Here is a 26,566-nt window from a genome sequence, read left to right on the forward strand (position 1 = left end):
ACTCAGCTTCTCAAATGAGAGGGTTTGGTGCTTTTCGTTTTCACACGTGATCCTGAACTGAATTTCTTTGGATTCTGGACCTTTGGTCGAATAAAACAGCTGTAAAATAGATCAACTTGGGCCGTGGGGAAGTTTGATGGACTTCCTTCACTTTTTTGTGGCATTTAGTAGAAAAAACAATCGCTCAATTAAATGATTAATCAAAAAAATAACAGATTGATAAAGATTTTCTTACTTTCTCGAATGAATTCATTGTGAAATTGTCAGATTTATCAGTAATGACAGTAATGGTTATTTGCAGCCCTTCTTTGAAGCACAACAGAGACCAGATGGAGACGTGTCCGGTGGACATGAGGGTTATTTGGGTTTTATTTACAGAAAAGCTGTTTCGAACGTCTCTGACTCCGAGACGAAAGCTAATCCTCGACTCTGATGTGTCAGATATAAAAACAGAGAGTACGTGAGAGGCACAGACCGGGGCTCCGCTCAGTGTGGGACGTGGAGGGACGCGGTGGGGGACTGACGGGTGGCGGTGCGGGGCGGTGTCTGCGCCTGCGGCCTCGGTGTCAATTTGCAGGACGAAGGCTGAAAATAAAATGAGGCACTTGTTATGATCCAGAGCAGCAAGACGTCGGCCATGTTGGCCACACAGTCCTGCGCCGCCGTGGCAGTTGCTATAGGAACAGGTCACCCGTCCAGATGACGGTGTTGCCATGGGGATGTTATGTCTATTGAAAGCCAGCAGGGCCACAGCCGGACCTGACATCTGTGTGTGTGTGTGTGTGTGTATGGCTCTGTTACCTCATCAGGACAAAGTTGTTTTTGTTTTTTTTCTTTTTTACAAGCAAGCAGGCAAATCAAATCATCTCTGGTTCTATTTAATCTCTAATAACAATAATGATAATAATGTCATTGAGCCTTTACATGTTGAGCTTTATAAAAATAAAAAATCATTCCAGTGATATTCACATGCTCAGATTACACGGAGAGAGAAACACGGAAACAGCGCCGCCACTAGGCGTCAGCGCTGAGCCGTAGGGACTGGCGGGTTCGGATGTTGTTCGCGTTCCATTTCAAAGTTAGAAAGATGCAGGCGACGTTGGCGACGATGACGCGTCAAACGGGGCGGACCTGGAGTCCAGCCTCGGCGAACCCGATAAGGACCGGTATCGTGAAGCTGCTTGAAAACCGGCTCCGGGTTCTTCATCACAGGCGACACTGCCCTGGAGCCAGTAAGCATCTGTTACCACGGTGATCTACCCCGGTTACCGTGGTGACCTGGCCGGATTAAAAGTGCACCAGCTTCACGACAGCACAAAGTCTGAGTTGATCCCAAAGGGAGCTGATGACACACTGATGTGGCTTCATGATACAGGTCTCAGGGTGCGCTGAGGCATGATGGGTAAAATGAAAGTGAAAGCGGTGGGTCTGGCCAATCGGAGGACTCAAAACCCACCCGGCCAATCAGAAACAAGACCTGGTCTCCTTGCTTCTCATCTTCCAATCAGAAGCGGAATGATCTGTTATCATACAATAAGACGCAGGAAGAGGCGGGTTTTCTCTCAGCAGACCAATCAAAGAAAGCCCTTATAAGTAGCCAATTAAAAAACCAAACAAAAAAAACCCCAAAAAATGTCAGCGAAAGAAAAAACAGAGATGGCCCTCACTGCTGGCTGATCAGAGAGAGAGCCCGCCAGCTAGTTCCCGCCCACTGAGCCGACTTCCAATCAGAACCTGCGTCAGTCTCCGTGGGCTGGGCTTCAGCCAGGGGCCCGGGGCGTTCCCCTGTCGCCACGGCGACTCGCCTCTCCTCCAAAATGAATCCTCCCTCCATCCCGCCGTAGAAATGCTGGCGGCCGATCGGCTGACCTCTGAGAAGCTGGCTGCTGATTCGCCGTCGGACAGATGCTGGCGCTCGCCGTCGTTGTCCATCGGCATGAGGAAGGAAAACGCTGCTCTCTCAGCTGCACCCGAGCTCCCAGAATGCTCTGCGTGGTGGATGGCGCTGTTGTATCCGTCTTCCCTCTCCTCCATCTCCTCCTCCTCTCTGTCGGCCTCTCTCTCTCTCCTCCTGCCCTTCGTCTCGCTCCTCCTCCTCCTCCTCTCCCTCGCTCTCCCTCCAGACTCCTCCACCTCCAACCCCTCCTCCGGCAGCAACGTATCCCAGGATCGAGTGCCGTCCCTGGGTAAGCTCTGGCTCCTCCTCCCCTGCTCCCTGTGGTCGTCCCGCTTCCTCTGCCTGACAGTCTGACTTCTTGTCCTCCTCCCCTCCTTTTCCTCCTTCCTTCTCCTCCTCTCCTCCTCTTCCTCCTTCCTTCTCCTCCTCTCCTCCTCTTCCTCCTTCCTTCTCCTCCTCTCCTCCTCTTCCTCCTTCCTTCTCCTCCACTCCTCCTCTTCCTCCTTCCTTCTCCTCCTCTCCTCCTCCCGTGCCTCCTCCTCCACCGTGTCTAGGTCCAGGTCAGGAGGGCCTAACCCTCCTCCTCCTCCTCCTCCTCCCGTTCTTTGTTTGGTTTCTCCCTCTCTCCTCCTCCTCCTCTCTCCTCCTCCTCCCTTCTGCTGGCTGAGGGAGGCCGTTGTCATGGTTATCGTATCCACATCCTGCTCCTCTGTGTGTGAGGAGGAGGAGGGGGAGAGGGCTCCTTCCTCAGGGCCTGACAGACAAACAGAAATAATCGACATATTAATCTGCAGTTCCTCTAACGTCCACCAGATGCTCTCTTTACAGAGCAACGTCAGGACAGTTTAATAAAAGCTCAGCTCTCAGCAGGTTCACTGAGCTTCCTCTGTCAGTCTGAGGCGAGACTTTCACAATAAATGTTCAAAAAAAAGTGTGTGTGGGGGGGCAGGTGAGAGCGACAGGTGTATACAGGTGATCTACAAACAACAGGAAGCTATTGTGTATTAACGTGATCAGATTTGAACACGTTAATAACATGCCAATAACACATAACCACGTTATTATCATGTTAATAACACATCAACGTGCCATCGCATACCTACCGTTAACCAACATAACAACATGTAGATGACACATCCAATAATATCGTCATGTTTTTTAATTTAACAACATTTAATAACACGCAACTACTTGTGTCACATGTTAACATGTTATTATACAATATTGGGTGTAACCAATGTGCTGTTGTTGTAAACGCTGAAAACGTGATGAAAACCTAAAGATGAAGGGATGAGAGTCAGTGGAAGTGAAAGTGAAGGAAATAAAGAGGAGGGGGAGGAGGAGAGAGAGATACCAACCGCGAGTTTTCAGTGCGTCCGATCACGTAGAAGCAGGGTTCACCCTGCTTCGAGTTGGTCATGCAGAGAGACAGGCTGGACAGCTCCACTGAGGAGGAGGAGGAGGAGGAAGAGCGCAGCAGGAAATACAGGAGGAAGGAAAAGAGAGAGTCAAGTCAAACAGTCAGAGCAGAAATGAAGAGAGTCTCAGAGAGTCTCAGAGGTGTGAGAGTCACGACGTCCTGAACCATCTTTTCTCACCTGAGACGCTTCTTTTTAAATTCTCAAATTGAAATTAAAATTCGGTCTCGTTTTGCTGATGACGAGTTTTCACGACGTTCGTAAATAACAAGGACAGGTTGTAAAGACTTAGAAACTTCGATCATAGTATTTAAAGTGACGTTAAAATTTTGGGATTTAATCCTGGTCTCTCGTTTCAACAACAGTGGGTGAGTCCTGATCACTTTAATCTATTCTTCATTACAGAGCGAGAAAGTTCTGTTCTTCGCTCGGGGGAAGCAGGTAAGTTGGTTTTCACTCGGTGTTTACTTCAAATCCGTCCTTTACACTGTAAAAACAATCACCTTTAAAGGAGCTCAGTCTGACTAAATGTCCGACGGATTGTTTACTTCACTCATCACGTTAGGTTTAGAAACAGTTAGTTTACTGGCATACACTTCCCAGCATGCATTGCATTAGTGATAAAAATGGATACCTGTTTTTTAGCCACGGTGTGATCTCCTCTCTGATCGAAGTGAAAACAACGCTCTCTCGACTAAGTAAAAAGTCACAATGCAGATGCTCTGTCTGAGCTAGTGACTTGTTGAGTTGGGACTGGGTATTCACTGGTGATTTAATCTCATTTGGGTGTGAATGTTTTTCTAGAAACAAGACGTGTCTGTTCTGCTCCAGTTCGCTTTGACAAACACCCCTTATTTAAGCTTTTTAGTCTTTTGGCTGCATATATCAGTATTTTCTCCACTTTAAAATAGTCCCGGGCAAATGCATCGTTTCCTCCGGTTTGATTAACAACTACAGTGAGCAGCTGTTTTAGGGAAATTACTGAGACTTTTTTAAACTAAAAACCCTGAGTTCATACTGCAGGCGTCTGCATCTGAAACATCCTTCCCCCTAAAATGCTCAGGGTTCGTCCCATCGGTCCGACGTCAGCGGGTGAAAAGCGGCGTCTTTCGCTTTGTCAATCGATCAATTCGGTCATAGAGACCAAAGGTTTGGCAGGAGTCTGCGGTTTGCTACGCCAGTTTTTGACCCTGTGCACCTGCACGAGAACTTTTGTGTAATTCCGACCTGGTGTGTGAATCGGAGAAAACTGCTCTGTGTTTGGCTCGGTGCCCTCGTAGCTCACCTCACTGAGCAGCCTGAGTTCATCAGATCGAGTGAAAATCTTCCAGAGTTCATGTTTCCAAGGTGTCTTTGACGAACTGAAACTCTGGAGGATCTGACCCTGACGTGTTGAACTCAGACTTGTGAAGTCTCGTATGATTCAGATGTATTTTAGAAGGGGGACAGGGGATCTAGTCCTCCGTCTCTTACGGTGTAGTCACTTCACAGCCAGAATGGTTAGTGAGCAATAACGGTTTCGGTCTTCAACCTGTCCTTCAGGCTGAAACATGACTTTTTGTGGCCTTAATAAAGGAATAAAGTAGAGAATATTATGGTCAAGGAGGTTAAAGCGAGACAGAGCAGCAGCGGGACGTCTGACAAGCTTTTCTTCTCCTGATTTTCCTGACGTCATGTAAACATCAGTGTGCCGATGTGTGTTAGGTCTCACCGTAGTCGGGCACGTATCCGTTTCCCTTCTTGAGGATGAGGTGGATTCGATGGCCTCCCCTTCTGATCTGCTCCACGGCCTGACTGTGAGTCATTCCCGCTGTGCTGTCTCCGTTTATCTCCACCAGCTGGTCGGACACCTGGCAACACAGGTAAGACTTCATTTGAACCCACCGTAACCGGATCCACTAATTCCTCAGTCTCAGCCGCTGACTCCTGGACCGGTCACCGCTCTGCTCAACCGTGCGGTTTTCATCCACTGATTATCTCCAGTCACTTCTACTTTGCTGTTTACTTCCTGCACCGACGCTTCACATTAAAAGCCTCCCTACAGGGAGCGATTCTGGTAGGCTTTTAATGTGAAACATCTGTACGGTGAATGAAAACCTGACCCCGTGCTCGGACGTAATCAAAGAGTGAAACGGCATCAGCGCGGTTAGATCACCACGGTTACCTGAAGCCTTTAGAATGTCACAACGTTGACGTTTCATTTCCTTCAGAAGAGATTCAGTCTGAAGGATTCGACACGTCGCCGATGAATTTCCCTCCCCTTTGATCGCGCTTCCCCTTGGTCATTACTTTTATTTGGTCGTGGACGCTGACGTGAGTCTGATAATCCGACATCTGTGGACTGAACCTTCACGGAAGGTTCCTGATCACGCCCTGTAGGGGGCGCTCGCAGCACTTTACACCGTCAGCGGTGAAATATTTAAGACATAGAAAGCAGAGCGTTGTAACCAGCAGAAGCTGACTGCGCCAGAGCTGCAGGCAGAGACTGGGAACCCGAAAGTCCTGAAGAGTTCAGAGATTCCCTGTCAGATCAGGCTGAATCTTTCCTGCCATCAGGTCTCTGTTGATCTCTGACTGCTCTGGGCTCTCGTTCAGAAAGTTTACATGGACACGAATGACAGAGGAGGCCGCCACCAAAAAGAATCGTTTCTATAAAAACCGCAGTTTTCCCTCTAGAAGGGACGAGCCTCCAACTCTGCCCAGAACACTCCCCCATTTAGCCACGAGTGGTCAACAGGAGTCCCTCATGAATATGAATATCCATATTGTTCCTGCGGAGGATGGAGGCCGCCACACAAACAGCACACGGTCTGAGGGCTGACGGCGGCGGCGGCGGCTGTTCGTGCCACAAACGGCGCTCAGACACGGAGGCGGACGTCTGTCACGTCTCTCAGCTTCCAGGTCGCTCACTCATGTTTTATTCATTTAGTCGCCTCCTCAGTCAAACGCAGAGCAAACAGGTTCAACGTGGAAGCAGCAGCAAGACTTTTTTAGCAGCTTCCCGTCTGTGTTTCTGCATGTGGGTGTGTGTGTGTATGTGTGTGTGTGTGGGTGTGTGTGTGTGTGTGTGTGTGTGTGTTTCTGTGTGTGTGTGTGTGGGTGTGTTTCTGCATGTGGGTGTGTGTGTGTGTTTCTGCATGTGTATGTGTGTGTGTTTCTGCGTGTGGGTGTGTGGGTGTGTGTGTGTGTGTGGGTGTGTTTCTGCATGTGTGTGTGTGTGTGTGTGTTTCTGCGTGTGTGTGTTTTTCTGGGTGGGTGTGTGTGTTTCTGCATGTGGGTGTGTGTGTGTGTGTGGGTGTGTTTCTGCATGTGTGTGAGTGTTGTGTGTTTCTGCGTGTGTGTGTGTTTCTGCGTGTGTGTGCGTGGGTGTGTTTCTGTGGTGGTGTGTGGTGTGTTGTGTGTGTGTGTGTGGTGTGTGTGTGGTGTGTGTGTGCGGTGTGTCGTGCATCTGTATCTTGGTGCTGCGTTGGGCCGGCCCCCCCTCCATCAGTCCCAGGACATACAGTCCCATGTTGTACTCACTGCCCCCCCTCAGAGAGAAACCGAAACCTGTAGGGCCGCGTTCCAGATCCACGCTGTAGAACCTGGAGTCGTCCTGAGGGACAGAGACGGAGGATGAAACTCCTGCTGCTACTGCTACACAGTGTAAGGATGCTACTGCTACCGGGAGACTGAGTGAATGGGATAAATGCGAGAGTGACCTTTGACCTCCCTCTGGATCCTTTCATCAGTCGGCCGTCAATGTCCAAGTCTGCTCCTTCCGACAGAGACGAGGAATCTGAGGAGGAGAGGAGGCGAGGAACCGTATAAAATCTTTGCTTTGTCGCTTAGAGTTCGGAACGACCTCGGGGTCATTTCTGGTCTCGTGTTTGTGTTTGACCCTCGGCTCGTCACGAGACCGGAGGTTTCGAGCAGCTGCTGCTGGAGTCCGAGCGACTGACCACAGCTCCTCTCACAGCCTGGATGTCCTGTACAGATGTGACCGGTCAGTTCCAGTGAGTTGCCTCACTGAGCCGGACACATGGAACAGGACGTAAACAAAGTGAACGGTCCAGATAATCTCACCCCGACACGCTCTTCCTGTCAGTCTTGTTCTCATTGAATCTGTTTTTAAATCCGCGGCTTCTCCACATGAACTTACTGCGACTCGTCCAGCCATTCCTCAATGGTTGGGACTAGAGCGTCACACAATGATTATTTTCAGGATCGATCAATTGTTTTTCCAGATTAGTCAATTTAATTGTTCAGTCAGTAAAAAATAGTGGAAATCTGAGTTTTCGTAAGCCAAAATTAATGATTCAAACATCTTGCTTGAAACCCAGAAGCCAAAGATGTTCAGTTTATTATGTGTTATAGGTAGAAGGTGAAGGAAAGCAGCAAAAATTCACCTCAGAGAAGCTGGAAACCAGATTTTTGATGAATTCTCAAAATAGCTGTTGATCAATTTACTGTCGATTGGCTGAACTATGAATTGATCAGTAGTTTCAGCTGTAGTTGCGTCAGTCGTAGCTCTGATGTTTCTCCCATGTGGAATGAAAAGTCGCCATCCTTCGCAACTGAAGGGCCTGCGTGTGTGTGTGTGTGTGTGTGTGTGCGTGTGTGTGTGCGTGCGTGTGTGTGTGTGCGTGTGTGTGTGTGCGAGTGTGTGTCTCTTACGGTGTCTGGGTGTGATACTCAGTCTCAGGGTGTTCCCGGCCCTCCTCAGGATCTGGGCCAGGTCTCGGTGCTGCAGACCTCCGACCGGCCGAGCCTCCACCGCCTCCAGCTGGTCTCCGGGCTGAATCTGTCCGCTGCGAGCCGCCGGGCTGCCGCGACGCACTGTCACGAACCGATGAGACATCAGGGAGGGGGCTGCAGAGAGAGAGGTGGGGGGGGTCACATGGTCAGACATCAGCCAGTCAAGCCGAATCACACCTGTAACCATGGCACAGAAAAGATGCTGGTGCTCGATCAGATCTCGGACCCTGACGTGGTCCAGTGTCGTCATTACTGTGATTATAGAAATAAGAGCAGAGGTGTGATCAACCAGAAGGATCCTTGAAGACTGCTTTTCCAGAGAGGTCAAACTGTTTCCCCGTGATGGAGACTGCGCTTCCGTCCTCCACTCTGCCATCTGTGTAATAATACATGTGTTGTAGTTTAATAATTGAGCCGCGTTCTGTCTGCTCGGCCGAACTAACAGCTACTGCAGCACATGAGGGAGGAGAAGCGACCACGGAGAGGAAATCACGCAGAGCGTCCGTGCGTTTGTTTTCAGCAGCCCGTGACTTGAACCGGTCACGTGACTCACGGCCGTCGACGTCAGGAGCAAAGGAGGAAGCGGTGAGACATCGCAACAGAGCGCGGGACTCCGGCTGTCCACTCTCCAGAGTCAGCCCCTGAAGCTTGATGTCAAATCTCAGGTTTTGCTCCGTAACATCAAATGTTGAAAACTTAACAAGCCACAAATTTAAGTTCGGAGAAAACAAAGTTGGTTATTATTTATCATTTCGAGTTAAGGGATTCTCAGGAAGATTTTCTGGCTCACAGGCACTAATCACTGCGAAAGACACTGGAAACGAGACAAATGAAAAACGGGAACTGTTTCTGCTCTAAGAGATCGGAGAGGTCACGTGACCGACAGGCAGGTGGACGGACACAACCCTGGAAGCATTAACCAATCCCAACCCGTGACTGACCGACCGCTCGCAGCAGAGCAGAAAAAACACGAGCATGTACGGAGACGCAAAACGGTCACACAGAGAAATGATAATAAAGGGGAAAAAAGATACAATAGGGGGAAAAATTATCGTAAAGAGGAAAAAAATGATCGTAAAGGGGAAAAAAATGATCGTAAAGGGAAAAAAATGATCGTAAAGAGGAAAAAATGATCGTAAAGAGGAAAAAATGATCATAAAGAGGAAAAAATGATCGTAAAGAGGAAAAAATGATCATGAAGGGGAAAAAATGATCATAAAGGGAAAAAAGATACAAAAGGGGGAAAAATTATCGTAAAGAGGAAAAAATGATCGTAAAGGGGAAAAAAATGATCGTAAAGGGAAAAAAATGATCGTAAAGAGAAAAAAATGATCGTAAAGAGGAAAAAATGATCATAAAGAGGAAAAAATGATCATTAAGGGAAAAAAGATACAATAGGGGGGAAAAATTATCGTAAAGAGGAAAAAATGATCGTAAAGGGGAAAAAAATGATCGTAAAGGGAAAAAAATGATCGTAAAGAGGAAAAAAATTATCATAAAGGGGAAAAAAATGATCGTAAAGAGAAAAATAATGATCATAAAGGCGAAAAAATGATCATCAAGGGGAAAAAAAAGATTACAAAGAGACAAGAACCATCACAAAAAGACGCAAAGAAACTCAAAACAGCCACCTTACATAAATAGAGCAGAACTCCTGCTTCACCTGAGCTCAAGTAATAGCTGATTGTGACGATTTATCTCTCTGCAGGGTCATTTTCGTAAACTTAACTACGACCAGCGGCTGTCTGGAAGGAAGGAAATGCAGACTTTCATTCTGCTTGACCAGTGCGGTGGATTATCTCTTAGAGAGTTGGGCTGGTCAGAAAGTGTCGCTGCTGCTGTTGTGGACCCGTAAAGCTCAGAGACACGGTATGTGACACCGCCCTGAACAAATAAACTGAACTGGACAGGAATTCATAGAGAATAGACTGAAACAGGAAAAAACACCAACACGGTCCTTTAAAGTCACTTTAAAGGACCTTTCAAGTATCAAAGAGTCAAACGTCTGTCTCTCACACACACACACACACACAGATGGTGCAGGGAGGGTGAATGCTGGTGTGTGAGCTGATAAGCAAAGTGCTGAGTTCAACATGTTCAGAGGGAGTGGAGGAGGAAACACGGAGCTGTAGAGAGAAATAAATGTTACTGTTAACGGCGGAAACAGCAGGAGCAGGAGTGTGATGTTATTCGGACTGACGGCTGAAAGTCGAGGGGAAACGCTCACTAAAAACTGTCACTGTGGCTCCGAAAATAGTATCGGATAGAATATCAGCCATAAAAAAACATGTGGATCTCGTGTCTGAACAGGCCCGTGTGTCAGGTTCACGTAGAACGAGGGGAATCTCGCCGGGTCGGACCTGAATCATTCAGTCTGAAGGCCACAGCGGCACAGAGGGAAACGGGCACCGAGAGAGAAATGAAATGCTGTCACGCACAGAGGAAATCCAGTCGGTTCAATGGACTGAGTGAAACTATTTTACGTCGTAACGGAGGCTCCTGATCCCTCGAGGTGCGACTGAGGCAACGGAGGTTAAACAACCACAGTAATAATTATCTTCACCTCTTCTCCAGGCCGCCGCCGCAGAATAAATTCACAGCCAGCAAAATGCTTCACATGTATTATTTGAGCGGATAGGAATTAAACAAGTCCCAGTTTTAATGTCCTGTCTCTCTCTGCAGTTACACTTCATGAAATATGCAGCCAAATCCTTCAGATCTGACTGACCGACTGGAACATCTGCAAAAATTCACAATTATAAAATGGAAATGTTTAAAAAGGAAGAGCTCGACATTTAGTGAAGTCCTCTTCTTCTCTTTTCTCAGAGAGTGAGACACACGGAGGGAGTCTCATGTCTGCGTCTTCAGTACCGAGCTAGAACCAGCAGCCAGTTAGCTTAGCTTAGCATAAAGACTGGTCTCTACACTGTGCTGCAGAGATACAGTACATTCAGTGTGTGTGAGGTGACGACTGATATAATGAATCAAAATCTCCTTCAACAATCGCTTTGCCTCCAGCAGAGAAATAAAAACAGTCATGAAGAAACATCCTGAAAAACACAGTTCAGCTTTTCACGGCGACTGAGCACAGAGTCTGGTGGTGGTGGTGGTGGTGGTGGTTGTGGTGGTGGTGGCTGTGGTGGTGATGGTGGTGATGGTGATGGTGATGGTGGTGGTTGCTATGGTGATGGTGATGGTGGTGATGGTTGTCATGGTGATGATAGTAAGGATGGTGGTGGTGATGGTTGCTATGGTGGTGGTGGTGGTGGTGGTGGTGGTGGTGATGGTGGTGGTGGTGATGGGTGGTGGTGGTGGTGATGGTGGTGTGGTGGTGGTGATGGTGGTGGTGGTGGTGGTGGTGATGATGGTGGTGGTGGTGGTGGTGATGGTGGTGATGATGGTGGTGATGGTGGTGGTGGTGGTGGTGATGGTGATGGTGGTGGTGGTGATGGTGGTGATGGGTGGTGGTGATGGTGGTGGTGATGGTGGTGATGGTGGCGGTGGTGATGGTGATGGTAGTGATGGTGGTGATGGTGGCGGTGGTGATGGTGATGGTAGTGATGGTGGTGATGGTGGCGGTGGTGATGGTGATGGTAGTGATGGTGGTGATGGTGGCGGTGGTGATGGTGATGGTAGTGATGGTGATGGTAGTGATGGTGGTGGTAGCCATGGTACAGGAGGGAAAAGGAGGAAAGCAGTTTGAGGAGCCGTGGAGCTGAATTTACCTCGACAGGTTAATATTTTATTGGTTTTCCATCTGCAGCAGATCTGGAGTCAGAGAATGACTCATGTTCTTATACATGATTGATAGAGTCAGTTGCAGAGAACTGAACTCAGACAGTGAACACATCACACTGAGAGGAAATGTTCAGAAACACACTTAGAGATCACCAGAATGTACATTCAGTTTAACCTGAGGTCCATTAAACAGGTGGATACTTAAAGGTGAAGGGACGCTCTCTTTGGTCCCTCCTCCCCCTCCTCTTCCCCTGTGCCATAGTCGGACCGGCCATCGGGCAGACCGGGACAAATCCCAGGGGGCCACCACATCGCTGGACCTTCAAAAAAATCCACGTTTTTACCGCCCCCCTTTGTACCCGTCACTCAATATGCACATGAGGACGAGCTGCGTGCACGTTCTGGGACGGGGCGCACTGGCCAGTCACAGCCAAGTTTCAACCCTGGCCCTCACGTTGAGCTGACGGTGGCGTGAGTAAATCTGACCTCGGCACGGGGCAGCTGTTGACGTGCTGCTGAACCCGCGTGGATCGGGGAATGGTGGCTCCCTCGCAGGTTCACCTCCCAGTCGGACTATGTAGCTGGTAGGCTGTTTTCTTCCGTCTTTGTTAGCCTGACGACGACGGTTTCACACCCAGTCTGCCCAGTCAGAGAGACGGGGAGGATGTAGCGGTGGCAGTGGGTGGAGGACGAGCCACGAGAGGCGGAGGAAGGCGAGGGAGAGGAGGAGCAGCTGGAGCAGCGGCATCGGTAGCCGAGCTCGAGGAAAGATGGAGGAATGTCGAAGAGAGAGGACGACTGCAACGCGGGTTTATAACCTTCTCACAGCTACTGGACCTAGACTAGACTGAACAGTGACTCACTGTCGCCTCTTGAGGTACAAAGCGGTATTACGAGACGGGGCGGGCCGGGGCTAGCTGGTTAGCATGCTAACTGCAGTAGATACTGTACTCTACAAGTCAGAAGCTGATACCTGTAGAAACGTATTCTCCACCTCTCTACCTGAACATCTACACCAGCAGCTCCACTGATGCTGTTAGAGGATGGACTGAGCTTGTGTGTGTGTGTGTGTGTGTGTGTGTGTGTGTGTGTGTGTGTGTGTGTGTGTGTGTGTGTGTGTGTGTGTGTGTGTCAAAGTGAATTTTGTCCAATTTCACAGTACAATAAGCTCAAACTCACCTGCGCTCCAGTTTGTCCAACACACACACACACACACAGTAGTATTGTCAGCACACGTCCTCTTCAGAATTAGTAAACACAGTTAGAACAAGTACTCTCATCATGATGTCTCAGATGGATCGGTTTCACCTCTGTGTCCAGGACAGAGAGACATCCAGGACGCGGTTGGCCTCGCTGAGTTGGAAGGTGGATCTTTTTCTATTCTGATGGAGTGAGGCTAACAGTTTCCCCCCGCTTCCAGTCTTTGTGCTAAGCTAGGCTAACCACGTCCTGGATCTGTCTCTCCGTCCTGGAGACACAGAGGTGAAACGGATCCATCTGAGACATACGAGGACAGAAGGGTTCACTGAAATGCTGGACTGTTTCTTAATGCAACAGATTGTAATGGGACGTCAGCTCTGAGCTCAGAGACGGTTTGTTTTGGGTTTGTTGTGTTTTAACATGAAACCACCGCTGGAAACAGACGGCACATCTGGACACAGACACACAATCAGAGCTCCACCATCAGTCCGCAGCTACAGGGTCACTGAGGCTTAATGTTACATAACGCACACACACACACACACACACACACACACACACACACCTGGCAGGAGGTCTTGTTTACTGATCAATGGATAAACTTGCAGTGTAAAATTAAACATGAATTTGAATGTTCTGATGACATAAAGAGAGAGAGAATATATGTGTGTGTGTGTGTGAGTGTGTGTGTGTGTGTGTGTGTGTGTGTGTGTGTGTGTGTGTGTGTGTGCATGTGTGTGTGTGTGTGTGTGTGTGTGAGAGTGAGTGAGTGTTTCCTCTCTGACTGTGGAGGATCCTGCTGCAGGAAACAAAAATAGCACAGTGACCCACACGGTCCAGTGTATTCAGTATAATGAGAGCTCAATCTGCCACATGTGATGTCCCTCACACACTTTGGGACTGGCAGTTTGTGTGTGTGTGTGTGTGTGTGTGTGTCTGTGTGTGTGTGTGTGTGTGTGTGTGTGTGTGTGTGTGTGTGTGTGTGTCAGTGTGTGTGTGTGTGTGTGTGTGTGTGTGTGTGTGTGTGTGTGTGTGTGTGTGTGTGTGTGTGTGTGTGTGTCAGTGTGTGTGTGTGTGAGAGAGAGAGAGAGAGAGAACTATGCTTTTGATCGGTCCAGTGTTTGAATTGATTGAATAATTGGAATGCCTGTAACATGTGAACATCTGTTATTGATTACACACACACACACACACACAGAGCAGAAGATGATTTAACTGTAGCACCGGTGTCGGCATTGATCCTGTACATTGGTTGAGCTCTCCCTGCTCGTTTTAATCAACCGGAGTCTGAGACGGATCAAGGGAGCGACCTCGACACTGAACCCGCTCAGATTGTCCCCGGAAACTTCCAATAAAGCTTATTCAAACAAAACCTCCACGGCCACGTGCGAAAGGCAGCGTTAATCTTTGCAACTCTACCATGAACAGAAGAGAAAAACAAGCCTCAGTCTGAGTCCGTTTGTAACAACATGTAGAATAAAAGCACTTTAAAATACAACTGCTGAGATTCCAAACTTTCATTACATTTACCGACTCTTTGAAAAGACACCAGATCTGTCAGTTTGAATCATTCGGAGGAAACAACTACAAAAGTTTTTTTCTATCACAGAAAATCTTCGCTTGGGAAGAAGCAACAGAAACTCGAGGATTTAACGGCCTGCTGGGTTCTGGGCAAATATCTTGCACAGCGATTCAATTTTTGGTCGATCGATTTTAGGATAATTAGAAATAGTCTATGTCTAGTAGAAACTTTGGAATCTCCAGTAGAACTGAAATGAAAAATGTGAGAGTTTGAACAGAGTCTGGACGAACAGCAGGAGTTTGTAAAGACAGGGAAGCTGCCGAACCAGAATCAGCGAGACTAAATGTGAATGATCCAAAATGATGAAAACAGTGGAGGTGAGCAATAACATGTAGAGCGGGAGACACTGCAGCAGACTCGTCTCCTGTCAAAATCAGTTTTGGTCAAACCAACAAAAAGCACTCGGAGCCAATACAACGGGTTTTAAAGGAGAGGAAAGCAAGTCCAGACCCTCCCGAGCTCAGACTTGAGCCTCCGACCGCTAATCTCACAAACTGTCAGTGGACACACAAATATGTCTCAACCCATCTGAACGGCAGCAGACGTCAATAAAGACGGTCGAGTCTCACAGTCAGCTCTGAATGTCTAGGTGTCCTGCAGAACAGCTCACGTCCGCTGTACGTTAAAGTCGGAGCCGCCGACAAGATTTAAAAATCGCAAAAAGTTTGTAAAGTTTCGTTCGTCTGAACCTGAGACGGTTTTAAAAAGTCTGAAATTTCAGTTACTGAGCTCCTGAACGCGTTTCCTCTCCTGTCGCATTAGTTCGGACTTTAACCATCAGGAGACAGTTGTGAGCTCAGGCCCCTGGTCCTGGGCAACGTAGGTCTGTTCCCTAAACCATCCATGTGTCCAGGTCACGTTAACTGATGAATTATATTCCTATGAACTATTGTTATATCCAGCCGGGTGTCAGTAAATTCTAATTATACTCTAGGTCTCATTCTTCTACTGGTAAGGCCACGAAAAAAAGCTGCTCGGTTACGTTTAAACTGGAATTGCAAAGGTTTGAAAAGAACGTCCATAAATAAAAAACAAACCCTCAAATAGTGACATTTACTGCCACTGAGTTTTATCTGCTCTGGTTTGGAGACATCTACTTTGTGAGTGGAATTTAGTTTGCGCCGATTAATACGGGGAAAGATGACAGTAATACGTTTTGAAAAGTCAACAGACGTCCTTTTAAGAAACGACGTCCCTGATACTGAGGACAATCCACAGAACTCACTGTGGACAGATGTGATTCAAACTATGGTCTTTGTCAGAAAGAAGCTGAAAAGTAAAACCAGATACAACATCAGATATTTACTCAGTTTTATCAGTACAACTTCTGCTGCTGTTTTAATCCACAGGAACAGTTTGTCCTTCAGACTCTGACTGACTCTCCCCCACCACTCAAAATCTCACGCTGCCGATACTTTTACTTTTCATCATGTGCAGACTCCAGTCAACACCGAATGTCTCCTACTAATGTGAACCGTGTGTGTATCAAGGCCTGATGTATCTGATTCCTCTGAGCCACAGATTAAAAACAATATACTCGCTATAGCACCAAATGTGGATTAATCCGCCGCGGAAAATAGTCCCCAACGAACGCCGTATATGTTTCCTCCTGTGAGCGGCTGTTTCAGGAAAATCACGGAGCCTTTTTGAAAATGAAACTGTGTATTTGTGAGGAGTTTTTTTACAAGGTCCCGTCTTCAACAGGAACCAATGAGCCCGGAGCTGAGAGCAACAGACGGAGGAGGGAAGGTGCTGAGAGACGGACCGACACGCTGTAGGTTTGAATCTAAACATGGGAGCTGATGATGGTGAGAAAAATACAGAATAACAGCAGAGCTAAACAGTAGAGATCCCTCGCTGCCGTCACCGGTTTCATCCACTGCTCCACTGACTGGATGATCTGTTTTTCCTCGATCTGGTGCTGGTTAAAGGACTAATCTGTCAGTTTCATTGTTCCCCCAGGCAACGGAAACCGACCATTACTCTGGAGCTGAAATGATTAGTTGATTAGTTGATCGACAGAAAATTAATGTCGGCCATTTGATTGAATTGATTCACTGCTCCAGCCTTTTTTTTTTTTTAAGAAAAATTCAATGGTAGCGGCTTCTAATATGTGAATATTTACTAGTTTTCATAGTTTTCTATGAAAGTAAACTCAACATTTGGGGGTTTTTGACTGTTGGTTGCACAAGAAATCAATTAGAACGCGTTCACTCGGGCTTCAGGAAATAATGAGGCCCTTTTCACTATTTCTGACATTTTATCCACTGAACCATCAGTTTTTAAAGAAAATAACTGTCATCTGTATTGATAATGAAAATAACTTGGTTGCAGCCTCGCAGTTCTCCAGTGATGGAGAAATACGACCTTACCGAGGTTTTCTGTCTAAATCAGTTCAGGTTTTAAACCCAGGGCTGGATTCCGAGCACAGAGAAAGTCACAGTGAAACAATCTGTCAAAACGTCCACGTAAACTTTTCAAGACCAGTTCTCCATCTTTGATCCAGTACTTTTCAAACAACCGTCGATCGGCCCTCATCTCACCAAATGAGGTGTCACTCAAATATCCCATTTCTGGGGGAATACTCCTTTAATCCCGACCACCGAGCAGCTGCGTAGGTCCTTGTGAGAGTCAAGGATGTAAATCCAGAAACACTGATAGTTGCAGTGAAACCAGCTGGTACTGAACGAACACACACACACACAGAGTCATAAGTGCAGTTAGTTTCAATGTGGTGAAAATATTTCAGACATTCCTGAGAGCTGATAATGACTGAGGAGGAGGAGAGAGAGAAGGGAGGGGGGTGGAGGCAGAGGAATAAACAGGAGGAGATAGATAGATAGGAAAGGAGGGAGGAAGGAAATAAATTTAGAGGCTTTACATACGAGATAAGCAGGTTCACATGATTCATAAACCTCTGAGCTCATCGCAGCAGAATTTGATGTTTTACTGCTACTGACCTGCTGGATTCAGGTCTGTCGGGATGTTGATCGCTGACTACTTCTACTTTTTTTTTGTTGGTCAGCCATGCTAATTGATTCAGGGGCCTGACACATTTTTGTAACATTCCCATTTAAAAATAAGCCCTTAGCGATGTTAAAGACACGCGTGGAAATGATCAGATAGTATAACTACGCCCATCGGTTTGCAGTTTTGCTTAAAGGGGAATTTTCCAACTCAGTGTTTGTTTCCAGGTGTTTCCAGGTGTACGTGAAAGAAGTAGTGCAAACCCAAAAGCGTCCGCGGAGGGAGCTGTGTGACGTCCGATAAATGTTCTGGTATATTTTAAGACATTAACAGTGAGAGGATTGATTAAAAGCAGAATTTAGATGATTGCTTCAGGCCCAGCCTTATCAGACCACCACAGCGTTTCATTTGTCAGCGGGAGGTTTACTCTGTGAGGCAGATTTAAAAGCGACACCACAACCACAGCTGAGACATTTCACCAGTCAATACCTCCGATTATTGATCAGTCGACAGGCGCTGTAGTGCAGAACCGCAGGTGTTGGTTTCGGGTCGGACCCTACATGTCTGGTTCTGCTGCATCGATTCTGAACCTGACATGATAAATCTGTGGAGAACTCCTGTAAATCTGCAAATACAGTTTCTGTTTCTATTCAGTGTTTCTCAGTAAAACATCTGGAAAGCGGATTTTTAATGTTTAAAAAACCTGCATTGTTTACATCACTGTTTACCTGTATAGTATATTACTATTATTGTAAGGTATATTTTAGTGTATTGCTATAATTGTACAGTGTATATTCAGCATATAGCACAGTCTAGTTATAGTTCTGTCTTTAGTTTCTATTCTATTTTTATTTTATCCCATTTAATGTTATATTTGTTTATTCAGTTATTAGTAGTAGAACATTCTGGGATTAGTTAAGTGCTCTTCCTGTCCACCGCAGTGTAGTCATGTTATGGAGACAACTGCACAGTGATTACCAACGCCAACAACTCTTCAGATGGACACTTGGACAGGAGACCCTTGAAAAAGCCCAAACCTCTCTCTGTATCTGACACACTCACACACTCAGTGACTTACGTCTGGAGTCCTTGACAGTTTTCAGAGCTGACTGCAGCCGCTCCAACATGATGAACAGTCCAGACTGGAAACGCCAAGACACAAAAAACAACTGCACCTGCACGTCCTGTCTGTCTCTCCGTCTCTCTCTCTGTCTGTCTGTGTGTCTATCTTCCTGTCTGTTTGTCTTTCTCTCTGTCTGTCCTCCTGTCTCTATTTCTGTTTATCCTCCTGTCCCTCTTTCTGTCTGTCCTCCCGTCTTTCTCTCTTTCTCCGTTTGAGGCAGGTTGTGCCTCTAATAGTGGACGAGCAAGACTGAGTATGAGCTGTGGAGCGAGTCGGCTGGGGGAGGGGGGGAGGGGGGTGTGGCTAAAAGAGAGCAGATAGTGGTGGGACGGACTTGAAACGAACACATGCAGACCGGAGCGGGAGGGGGGGGGGGTAACAGTAGAGATTATTGTTACGTGTCCGGAGGAGGGGAGACGTCTGAGTTCTGTTGAACTGTGCCGTTAACCTCCTCGTTCCTTCCAGCTGAATGCAGCTGTATCACGGAACAAACACAGAAGCTCAGGTGCTGCTTTAATCAACCAGACATCATCGTAACTGCATGTGAACACAGTTACTGCAGTGAGCTGCAGACCCACGCCAGCAGGGTGCTGCCAGCGTCCCCCAGAGGCTGCAGTATTCATTACAGCCACAGTATGAACAGACAACATCCCGATAATTTATCTGTTTGTAGGAGCAACACACACTGGCAGCGATGTTGGATTGGTAACAGACGTCGGCTGCACTGGAAGAAGCAGTGAAGGTACAGAAGCTGCTTGGGGAGGTGTCATTAGATATTTACCAGGGGATGATACATCTGCCCATCAGAGATTTTACAGTTTACGCCACGGTTCTCACTTTAACACCTCTGGGGGTACTTGGCCATTTTGGGCACGAGCAGGACGGCTTTATAGTGATGTTGGAGTTGTTGTGTTTCTCATCAAGGTATGTTGCACCAGAAACGTCAGGTATTTCGTTTGTGTATCCTGATGTGTAGACGTGTAAACCAGCCATGTTGCGTTTCAAGACCCTTCAGAGTCTCCCTGGCAGTTGAACTAGGATGTAAAGTTGTACCTGAGGACAGGCCTGAAAGGTTTTCAAAACCTCAAATTCGAACAAATACTTCATCACTTTCAACTAATTTGAATACAACTCGTACATCATAGTGGACACTCCTGTTGGGCAGCAGCTGCAGGGGAGTCCTCATCTTTCTTGTTGATTTTACCATCTACAGTGAAGAACCCAGAATACTTCCACACACTGCTGCTCACAGGCTTCAGTGTCCTGATTATCCCATCAGCACAGCTTCGATCACTGCTGTCCTCCGTTTTTATTGATTAGCTTAGTTTATCAATAGGTCAGTAGGTAAGCGGGGCAGCAATAGGTCAAGCTGGCAGTGAAGTTTAAGAGCGTCCTCTACTGGACCACAAGGTGAACTTTTTTCAAACATTCAAACCCTGTTGTGCTTGTAAACTGTACATTTTTTCCTCACATTCGACCAAATGTTCAGCCCTGATGGTGGCGCTAGAGGGTGGGGTCGCTTAAATCTAGAGGGTTTATTCGGCTAAACTATAAACTGAACCCTTTTGCTTCCTTTAGATATTTTCCACATTATTCGAGATATTCGGCCCTTTTGCCGCGTTCAAATTCACCAACCGCATGGGGGGGGTCATGGTAACTTTATAACCAAGACACACTGTTTGTATCCTTGAGGTCTAAAAATAATAATAATATATTATAATAATAATAAAGCGAAGGCAGGCGAGGATTCAAAGGGATTCACTGGGACTCACCCCCATTGGTCACTTCCTGAGAGGCGATGACGAATCCAAAGCCCTCACCCGGCCGCCGCCTCAGCTCCACCTCCACTGACTTTGCCCCCCCTCTCCCATCCTTGGCGACTGCTCCCAGCGCTCCTCCCCCTCTGGTTGAAGGAAGCCCACCGGCGCTCTCCTCCGCTCCCAGCAAATCACGTGGCTCTAAGGTCAGCGTCACAGGAACTGAGTCCAGGAAGCTGGTGCTCTGGATGAGGGCCAAGGCTGGGGGCCCATTGGTCTGCGTCTGGGCAGGAGGGGTCCCTGAAAAATGAAGAGGAGTCAGACTGATAGAGGGAGGACGGCAAGGAGGAGAAAGAGGGATGGGAGCAGACGAACAAGGAAGACTCGATCAATGTGATCAATGTTAAAATGAATCACCTGCCTCGCTCAGGGGCACACAGCACCAGGCAGGCCTGCATTTACCTTGGTGGGTCCCTGGGGCCAGTAGGTGGCCCTCTTGGGGACTCTCGAGGGCCAACCCGGCCTGGCTGAGGGGGGGGATGCCCCCCACCAAGGCACCCGTGGATGGGGAGGGCAGGTCAGCTGAAGTAGGGGTGGTCAGGCCATGAGGGGAGGGGAGGGGCTTGTAAAGGTTGGGGGTGACGACTGGAGAGGAGACAGGACCTGGGGGAGGAAGAAGTGAAAGTTATGAATGGTTTTTGTTCACAGAAACTTTCCCAATCTACAGTCACACAATAGGAGCTGCAGTAACCCATTAATGAAGGGATCCGTTAGGGGGTTAGGGCTCCGGGGTTCAGTAGTACCTCCTCTGTAGACCAGTAGCACCACCTCTCCCTGTTTGGTGTGTTCCTGCAGGACTCTCTGGACCTGAAGAAGGAAATACACCCATGGTTATTATTTCTAATGGGTTTTAATCGAGACTGTGTCCCAAATCGTGTTTCAGAAGCTGTTCCATCCTGATGTGAGGAGCTCAGTAATCTGGGAGTCGGAGCACTGTTCCTCCTCATCAGGAGGAACCAGCCCAGGAGGGTTCAGGCCAGCTGCCTCTCTACATCCCTACAAGTAGAGCTGGCTGGTGGGAGATGTCAAGGACGGGGCCAAGACACGGTGGATATACTACAAGTCCCAGCATGCCTGGCAGCAAGCCCAGAGTAACCTGAGGACCTGAGGGAAGATGATTCGGTAAAGGATCTCTGGGATCCCTGAGGTCAGGTAAGTTTGCTTAAGATGCTTTCATGTGGAGCGTAATTTTCACCCTTGACCTATCAGAGAGCCAGTTTTGTATAACCCTGCTCTGCTGCTTCCTTCTCCTCAAAAGATGCAACATGCTCTGCTGTCAGACAGGAGTCCATTTTACAAATACGTCGGTGAAGCTGTTCCAACTTGTTTTCTGCTTAGCGATCAGGCTCTCTCTCTTGCCATCTAGTGGTTAGAAGCAAGCCAGTTGGCTTAGCAAACTATTTTGGCATGCTGGCACCAGCAAGCTACTTCCTTGCTAGCATGTTGGTCTGACAAGAAAGTGGCACTGCAAAATTATTTTCCTGTCCTTGTCAAATAGGTGGAAATGGAAGCTTGGCAATGTAGCAATGACTACTTATACTGCTGAGCACTAAGACTTCTGTTTCTTTGGTATTGTTCAACGCCGTTCTACGTTGATGCTAAAAGTTCTGAATGACAAACCACAGACTGTTGCTGGCAAGAAAAAGAAAGTGAAGCCTTTGGAATTATCTCCATTTATGTATAAATTTGTCTTAAAATATGTTCTGAGTTACACTTACAAACAAACACAATCCATTTTAACTAATAACACACAAATCATTGTGTTGTTCTCGTCCATATTGAAAACACCATTCAAACATTTACAATGCAGGCTGGTAAACTATGTCATTGACAAGAAGCATCTGCTGGTGTGAGTGGGCCAGTCGGACCCCAGACCTTACCCCAGCAGAGATGCTGTGGAATGGGCTGTTGACACCAGATGTCCTGAGAATATGTCTGACTCCTCCTGGAAGTGTTTGCTTGAGGTTACTGCTGCCGAAGCAGGTTCGACCAGTTATTAAATCCAATTTTCATTTACTTTTTTCACCAGCACTGTGAACACTTTGGGTGTTTTCAGAAAAGACATGAAAGATTATAATCGTTTGTGTGTTATTAGCTTGAGCACATTATGTTCGTCTATACTCGTGACTTCAGTGAAGATCAGATCACGTTTTATGACCAGGTCATTCCAGAGGGTTCACTGACTTTTTCCTGCCCCTGTATGAGCCTACTTTGACACTGACTGGTTGGATGTTGGATAAGTAATAATCTTTTACCTGTGAGAAGGTGAGGCTCTGTACGTCCGCTCCATTGATCTTCACTATAGCATCGCCCGGCTGCAGAGAGGGGCACTGCCTTCGATCCCAGACCCGCCTCACCACCGCCAGCTGACCCCCTTGGCCCCCCGCTGTCACACTGAACCCCAACCCCCCACCGTCACTGCATCCCAGGGCCACCGGCACAAGCTCCCCACCAGGGGGCGATGCTGTCGACCCCGCCCCCAGGGGGAGCACCGGTCCCGAGTTTCCTCGGGAGGCTGGGGAGGGCGTTTGGTGACTGGCTGGACATCCATTAAAGCCGCAGGGTGGGATCTCTCTGGGTGGGGTCAGGGCCAGGGAGGTCTGGGGCATTGGCGGGCGCTGCACGGGAGCTCCCGGGGGTGCGGAAGAGGAGGGGGGGTTGTTAGCGCTGTTGGGGCTGGGGCTGGAGTTCTGGAGGAGGCCTGTCTCGGGCTGAGAGAGGGGCAGTTTGGACAGAGTATGGGAGGACGAGGATGTGATGGGGAGTGTGGAGGACGAGATGGGGAGTGTGGATGTAGACAGATCGCTCTCTGAAGACTTGGAGCTCTGATGGTGGAGGAGGGAGGAGGAGGAGAAGGCGGGTAGAGTGCTGCTGTTGTAGCGAGTCAGGGAAGACCTGCGAGAAGGAGGAAGAGCAGAGGGGCGACAGAAAAACATGTTTTATGTATAAATATTAGAAATCTTAACATTAATTTCAAGAAGCTCACCACTAGTGAACCTGCCATTAATAGTCAGGTTCCAGTGCTGACATATGTCCGCTGAGCTGATATCGATACACTGGCGAGGCCGATGTGTCGCTCCGTTAAACCTCCCCCCACACCTTTCCTGCTAATGCTAACACTGACCTGCGAGTTCCAGCGTTGGGCGGGCCGCCATCAGAGTCACTGTGATTGGCTGCCGTCCTGTCTGGAGGGGGTGGTGGGCCCAGTGGGGGGTCCGAGGAAGTGGGGGTGGGTGGGCCTGTCAGCCCGTTTGTCATTGGCTGAGCGGCGTATGAGGGTGGGTTTTGGCCAAGTCCTGGATTTGAGAGTGAAGGAGATAGAAAGGGTCAGACAGTTAATTGACTAATGATCGTCAGGGACATGGACTGAAAAAGGATGGGTGGATGGATAGATAAATCAATTAAAGCTGACGATAGATTATAGATAGCTGATCGCATCGTATGTTTAGATAATGACAAAGTGTTTGAAAAAAACATAATTTGGTTGTTTATTCAGTATTTAACTAAGTTACAGAGTTACAGAAGCTGGCAGAACAGAGGAGAGACAGGAAGTGATGTCACCATTTCAGCTCTTTGTGAAATGTGTGTTTAATTGTCAGTAGATATTTAACAAAGCAGGCGTCCACCTTGTTAAACATGAAAGAAAGTTTCATGGATGAAACCAGAATAATGAGAACTTGTGTAGCTGATGATTAGGTTCAGTTCAAACTGCTCTCTAACTAGATTTCCTTGGTTTTGACTGTACCGACAGCTCACTGTGCTTCCAGCTTTTCTAACTTTAGTCTGTTACGTCTGTGAGCGGGTGGACGCGGAGCTACCTGGCGCGCTGCCGTTGGCGTCCAGCGTGCGGCTGTAGGTGAGGTGCGTCAGGCCTCGGTGTAGGTTGGGGGTTTTGGAGGGCTCGCCGGGGGTCTGCGGCTGTTGGAGGAGTTGGAAGGTTGAATACAAGGTTAGTTATTTATAAAAGGTCACATAATTCTCTTTATGCAAGAAATAGTAAGAAGAGTAGTAGTGATGGTACAAAATGAGCCGGGATTGGATCCGGTTTCCAGTAAAGTCAGTACCGTACCGTCTCCAGGCTCTGTTTGGGACACCCGTCGGGGTTGTAGAGCATCGGGTATCCTCTCCTCAGCACCACGTCCACACTCTGACCCATCGGCACCGACTTCAGCATCTCCACCACCTCTTTATGAGAGCGACCCAGCACACAGCTGTCGTTGATGTAGACCAGGATGTCGGCTGCGGGACCACAGACCAGGAGACAGTCTACGGGTTACTGTATGATAATCTGACATGAGCAGATGACAGAATTCATGTCACGTCAGGTGGGCTGCCGTGTAAAAGAGTTGGGGCTTCAGACGGCGCTTGGACGAGAACTGCTTCACCTTCAAGTCAGACTGAAATTGAAATCCACTTGTCTAAGAAAATCGGTGGATAACTCCTCGGTGTTTGTTTTGACTTGTGTATTTGTTTGGTCAAAATTGTAATGATGAAAAAGCAGAGTTGCAAGTTTTATTTATTTTTCTGCAGAGATGGCGCCCCCTGCTCCTCAGCAGCTCTGAATCCTTGGTCGGCCGTTTCTTCTTTCGCCGTCAGTCCCATCTGTAATTTGAGCACTCATATGTTAGTAATGTTCTTCGCGCCGAGGTTACAGGACGACGTGAGTTTCCATAGTCTGGTCGTTTGCCGTCGTCACATCTGGACCCATAATAGAGAGACAGCCAACACCAGCTAGTGCCCCTCCTTTCTCTAATGGAGGCTGAACGCAGCACTCACAAAAACAAACAGCAGCGATCACCCCCCCACTCTGCACTTTACACGACTCCGGTCTGCAGAGACAGGACTTTCAAATGGAGGCGGACGTGTGCATACACTATAAGTGTTTGTGTGTACATGTTTATGGAATATAAACTGGCAAGAAAAAGTCAGTGAGCCCTGAGGCGTGACCTGGTTTTCTGCATTAACTGGTCATAAAATGTGAAGTGAGCTTGAAACCCAGTTAGCGTTTGTTGATTCATTAGCTGAAGGGTTCACAGAGTGAATGTTTGAGTGATGTTTTCAGTATGGACGAGAACAACACGATGATTTGTGTGTTATTCGTTCAAATGGATTGTGTTCGTTCATTATCATAACTTAGATGAGGATCTGAACATATTTTAAGACAAATTTATACAGAAAGGCAGATCATTCCAGAGGGTCCGTTCACTTTTTCGTCCAACGCCTCTATTTGGTCTATTATTGCATATTTTTTACGTGAGAAGTGAAGACGTGCAGGCTATGAAAACACATTTGTTAGTGAGATATCAAAGACTATTTATTAATCTGTCCTTTATTTTGAAAGTTTTCCACTATTTTCTACTATTCAATAGTTCTTCTTAGATTTTCTTCTATTTTTTTGTCTTTTCTCTGCTGTTGAACTGTTTTGGGGAGTTTCTGCTGCCTGTTGAAACTCTCCACTTTCCCAGGAGATTTCATAACTGCTGTGTGTGTGTGTGTGTGTGTGTGTGTGTGTGTTACATTCCTGACTATTTACCCTCAGTGCACGTGAGCAGGTCTGACAGAGTGGGAGAGAAAGGAGGCTGTGTGTGTCGGCCAGATTAGAGAGTTTGTGTGTGTGTGTGTGTGTGTGTGTGTGTGTGTGTGGATTAGTTGTAGATCATGAGATTGTGGCCCTGAGAAAAATAAAGAGCTGAGAACCAAACAGCAACATAATCCTCCAGAGAGAGAGACGTTGTATTTAAATCTCTCTGTTTTATACCAGCTGAATATACGAGTGTGTGTCTTTCTAACAGCAGTATCAGTCACTGGGTCCACTACATGTGAACAGAGCTTCTTCACAGCAGACATCACTGACCTGTCGCACACAGGCTGAACTAAGAACATGATGAACTGCCGCACCGAGTGTTGTCGGTTCCACCTGCTGTGGAAACAAGAATCTGATCCATTTGGAAACAAAATGAAATTGCTGTGATGTCTGAGGATTTGAAAAAGAAAACCAACGTGGACCGAGTTTAGACAGGGAGGACAGGTCTCAGTCTCTCCAGGTGTTGCTCTGACGCAGTTTTTTGTACCTGTTTCTAGGTTGTT

The 26,566-nt window shown here is 47.6% G+C and overlaps 1 protein-coding gene across 1 annotated transcript in view; it reads right to left on the reverse strand.

The window, feature by feature from the left end:
- Window positions 1–362: 362 nt before the first annotated feature.
- The window catches only part of LOC120803406 (membrane-associated guanylate kinase, WW and PDZ domain-containing protein 1-like), a 38,474-nt gene continuing 12,270 nt past the window's right edge, over window positions 363–26,566 (reverse strand). Inside the window, exons 11-24 of the mRNA XM_040151815.1 lie at window positions 24,549–24,718; window positions 24,298–24,397; window positions 23,604–23,775; window positions 22,735–23,374; window positions 21,223–21,286; window positions 20,882–21,082; window positions 20,435–20,719; window positions 19,612–19,745; window positions 18,618–18,780; window positions 7,972–8,166; window positions 7,017–7,093; window positions 6,764–6,910; window positions 5,027–5,165; window positions 363–2,651 (exon numbers count right to left, since the gene is read on the reverse strand). Of these exons, the coding sequence (XP_040007749.1) occupies window positions 1,678–2,651; window positions 5,027–5,165; window positions 6,764–6,910; window positions 7,017–7,093; window positions 7,972–8,166; window positions 18,618–18,780; window positions 19,612–19,745; window positions 20,435–20,719; window positions 20,882–21,082; window positions 21,223–21,286; window positions 22,735–23,374; window positions 23,604–23,775; window positions 24,298–24,397; window positions 24,549–24,718 (3,461 nt within the window). The 3' untranslated portion in view covers window positions 363–1,677. The remainder of the gene's footprint in view (window positions 2,652–5,026; window positions 5,166–6,763; window positions 6,911–7,016; window positions 7,094–7,971; window positions 8,167–18,617; window positions 18,781–19,611; window positions 19,746–20,434; window positions 20,720–20,881; window positions 21,083–21,222; window positions 21,287–22,734; window positions 23,375–23,603; window positions 23,776–24,297; window positions 24,398–24,548; window positions 24,719–26,566) is intronic.

Source organism: Xiphias gladius, chromosome 18 (assembly GCF_016859285.1).
Source record: "Xiphias gladius isolate SHS-SW01 ecotype Sanya breed wild chromosome 18, ASM1685928v1, whole genome shotgun sequence".
In the NCBI taxonomy this organism is placed as follows: Eukaryota; Metazoa; Chordata; class Actinopteri; order Istiophoriformes; family Xiphiidae; genus Xiphias; species Xiphias gladius.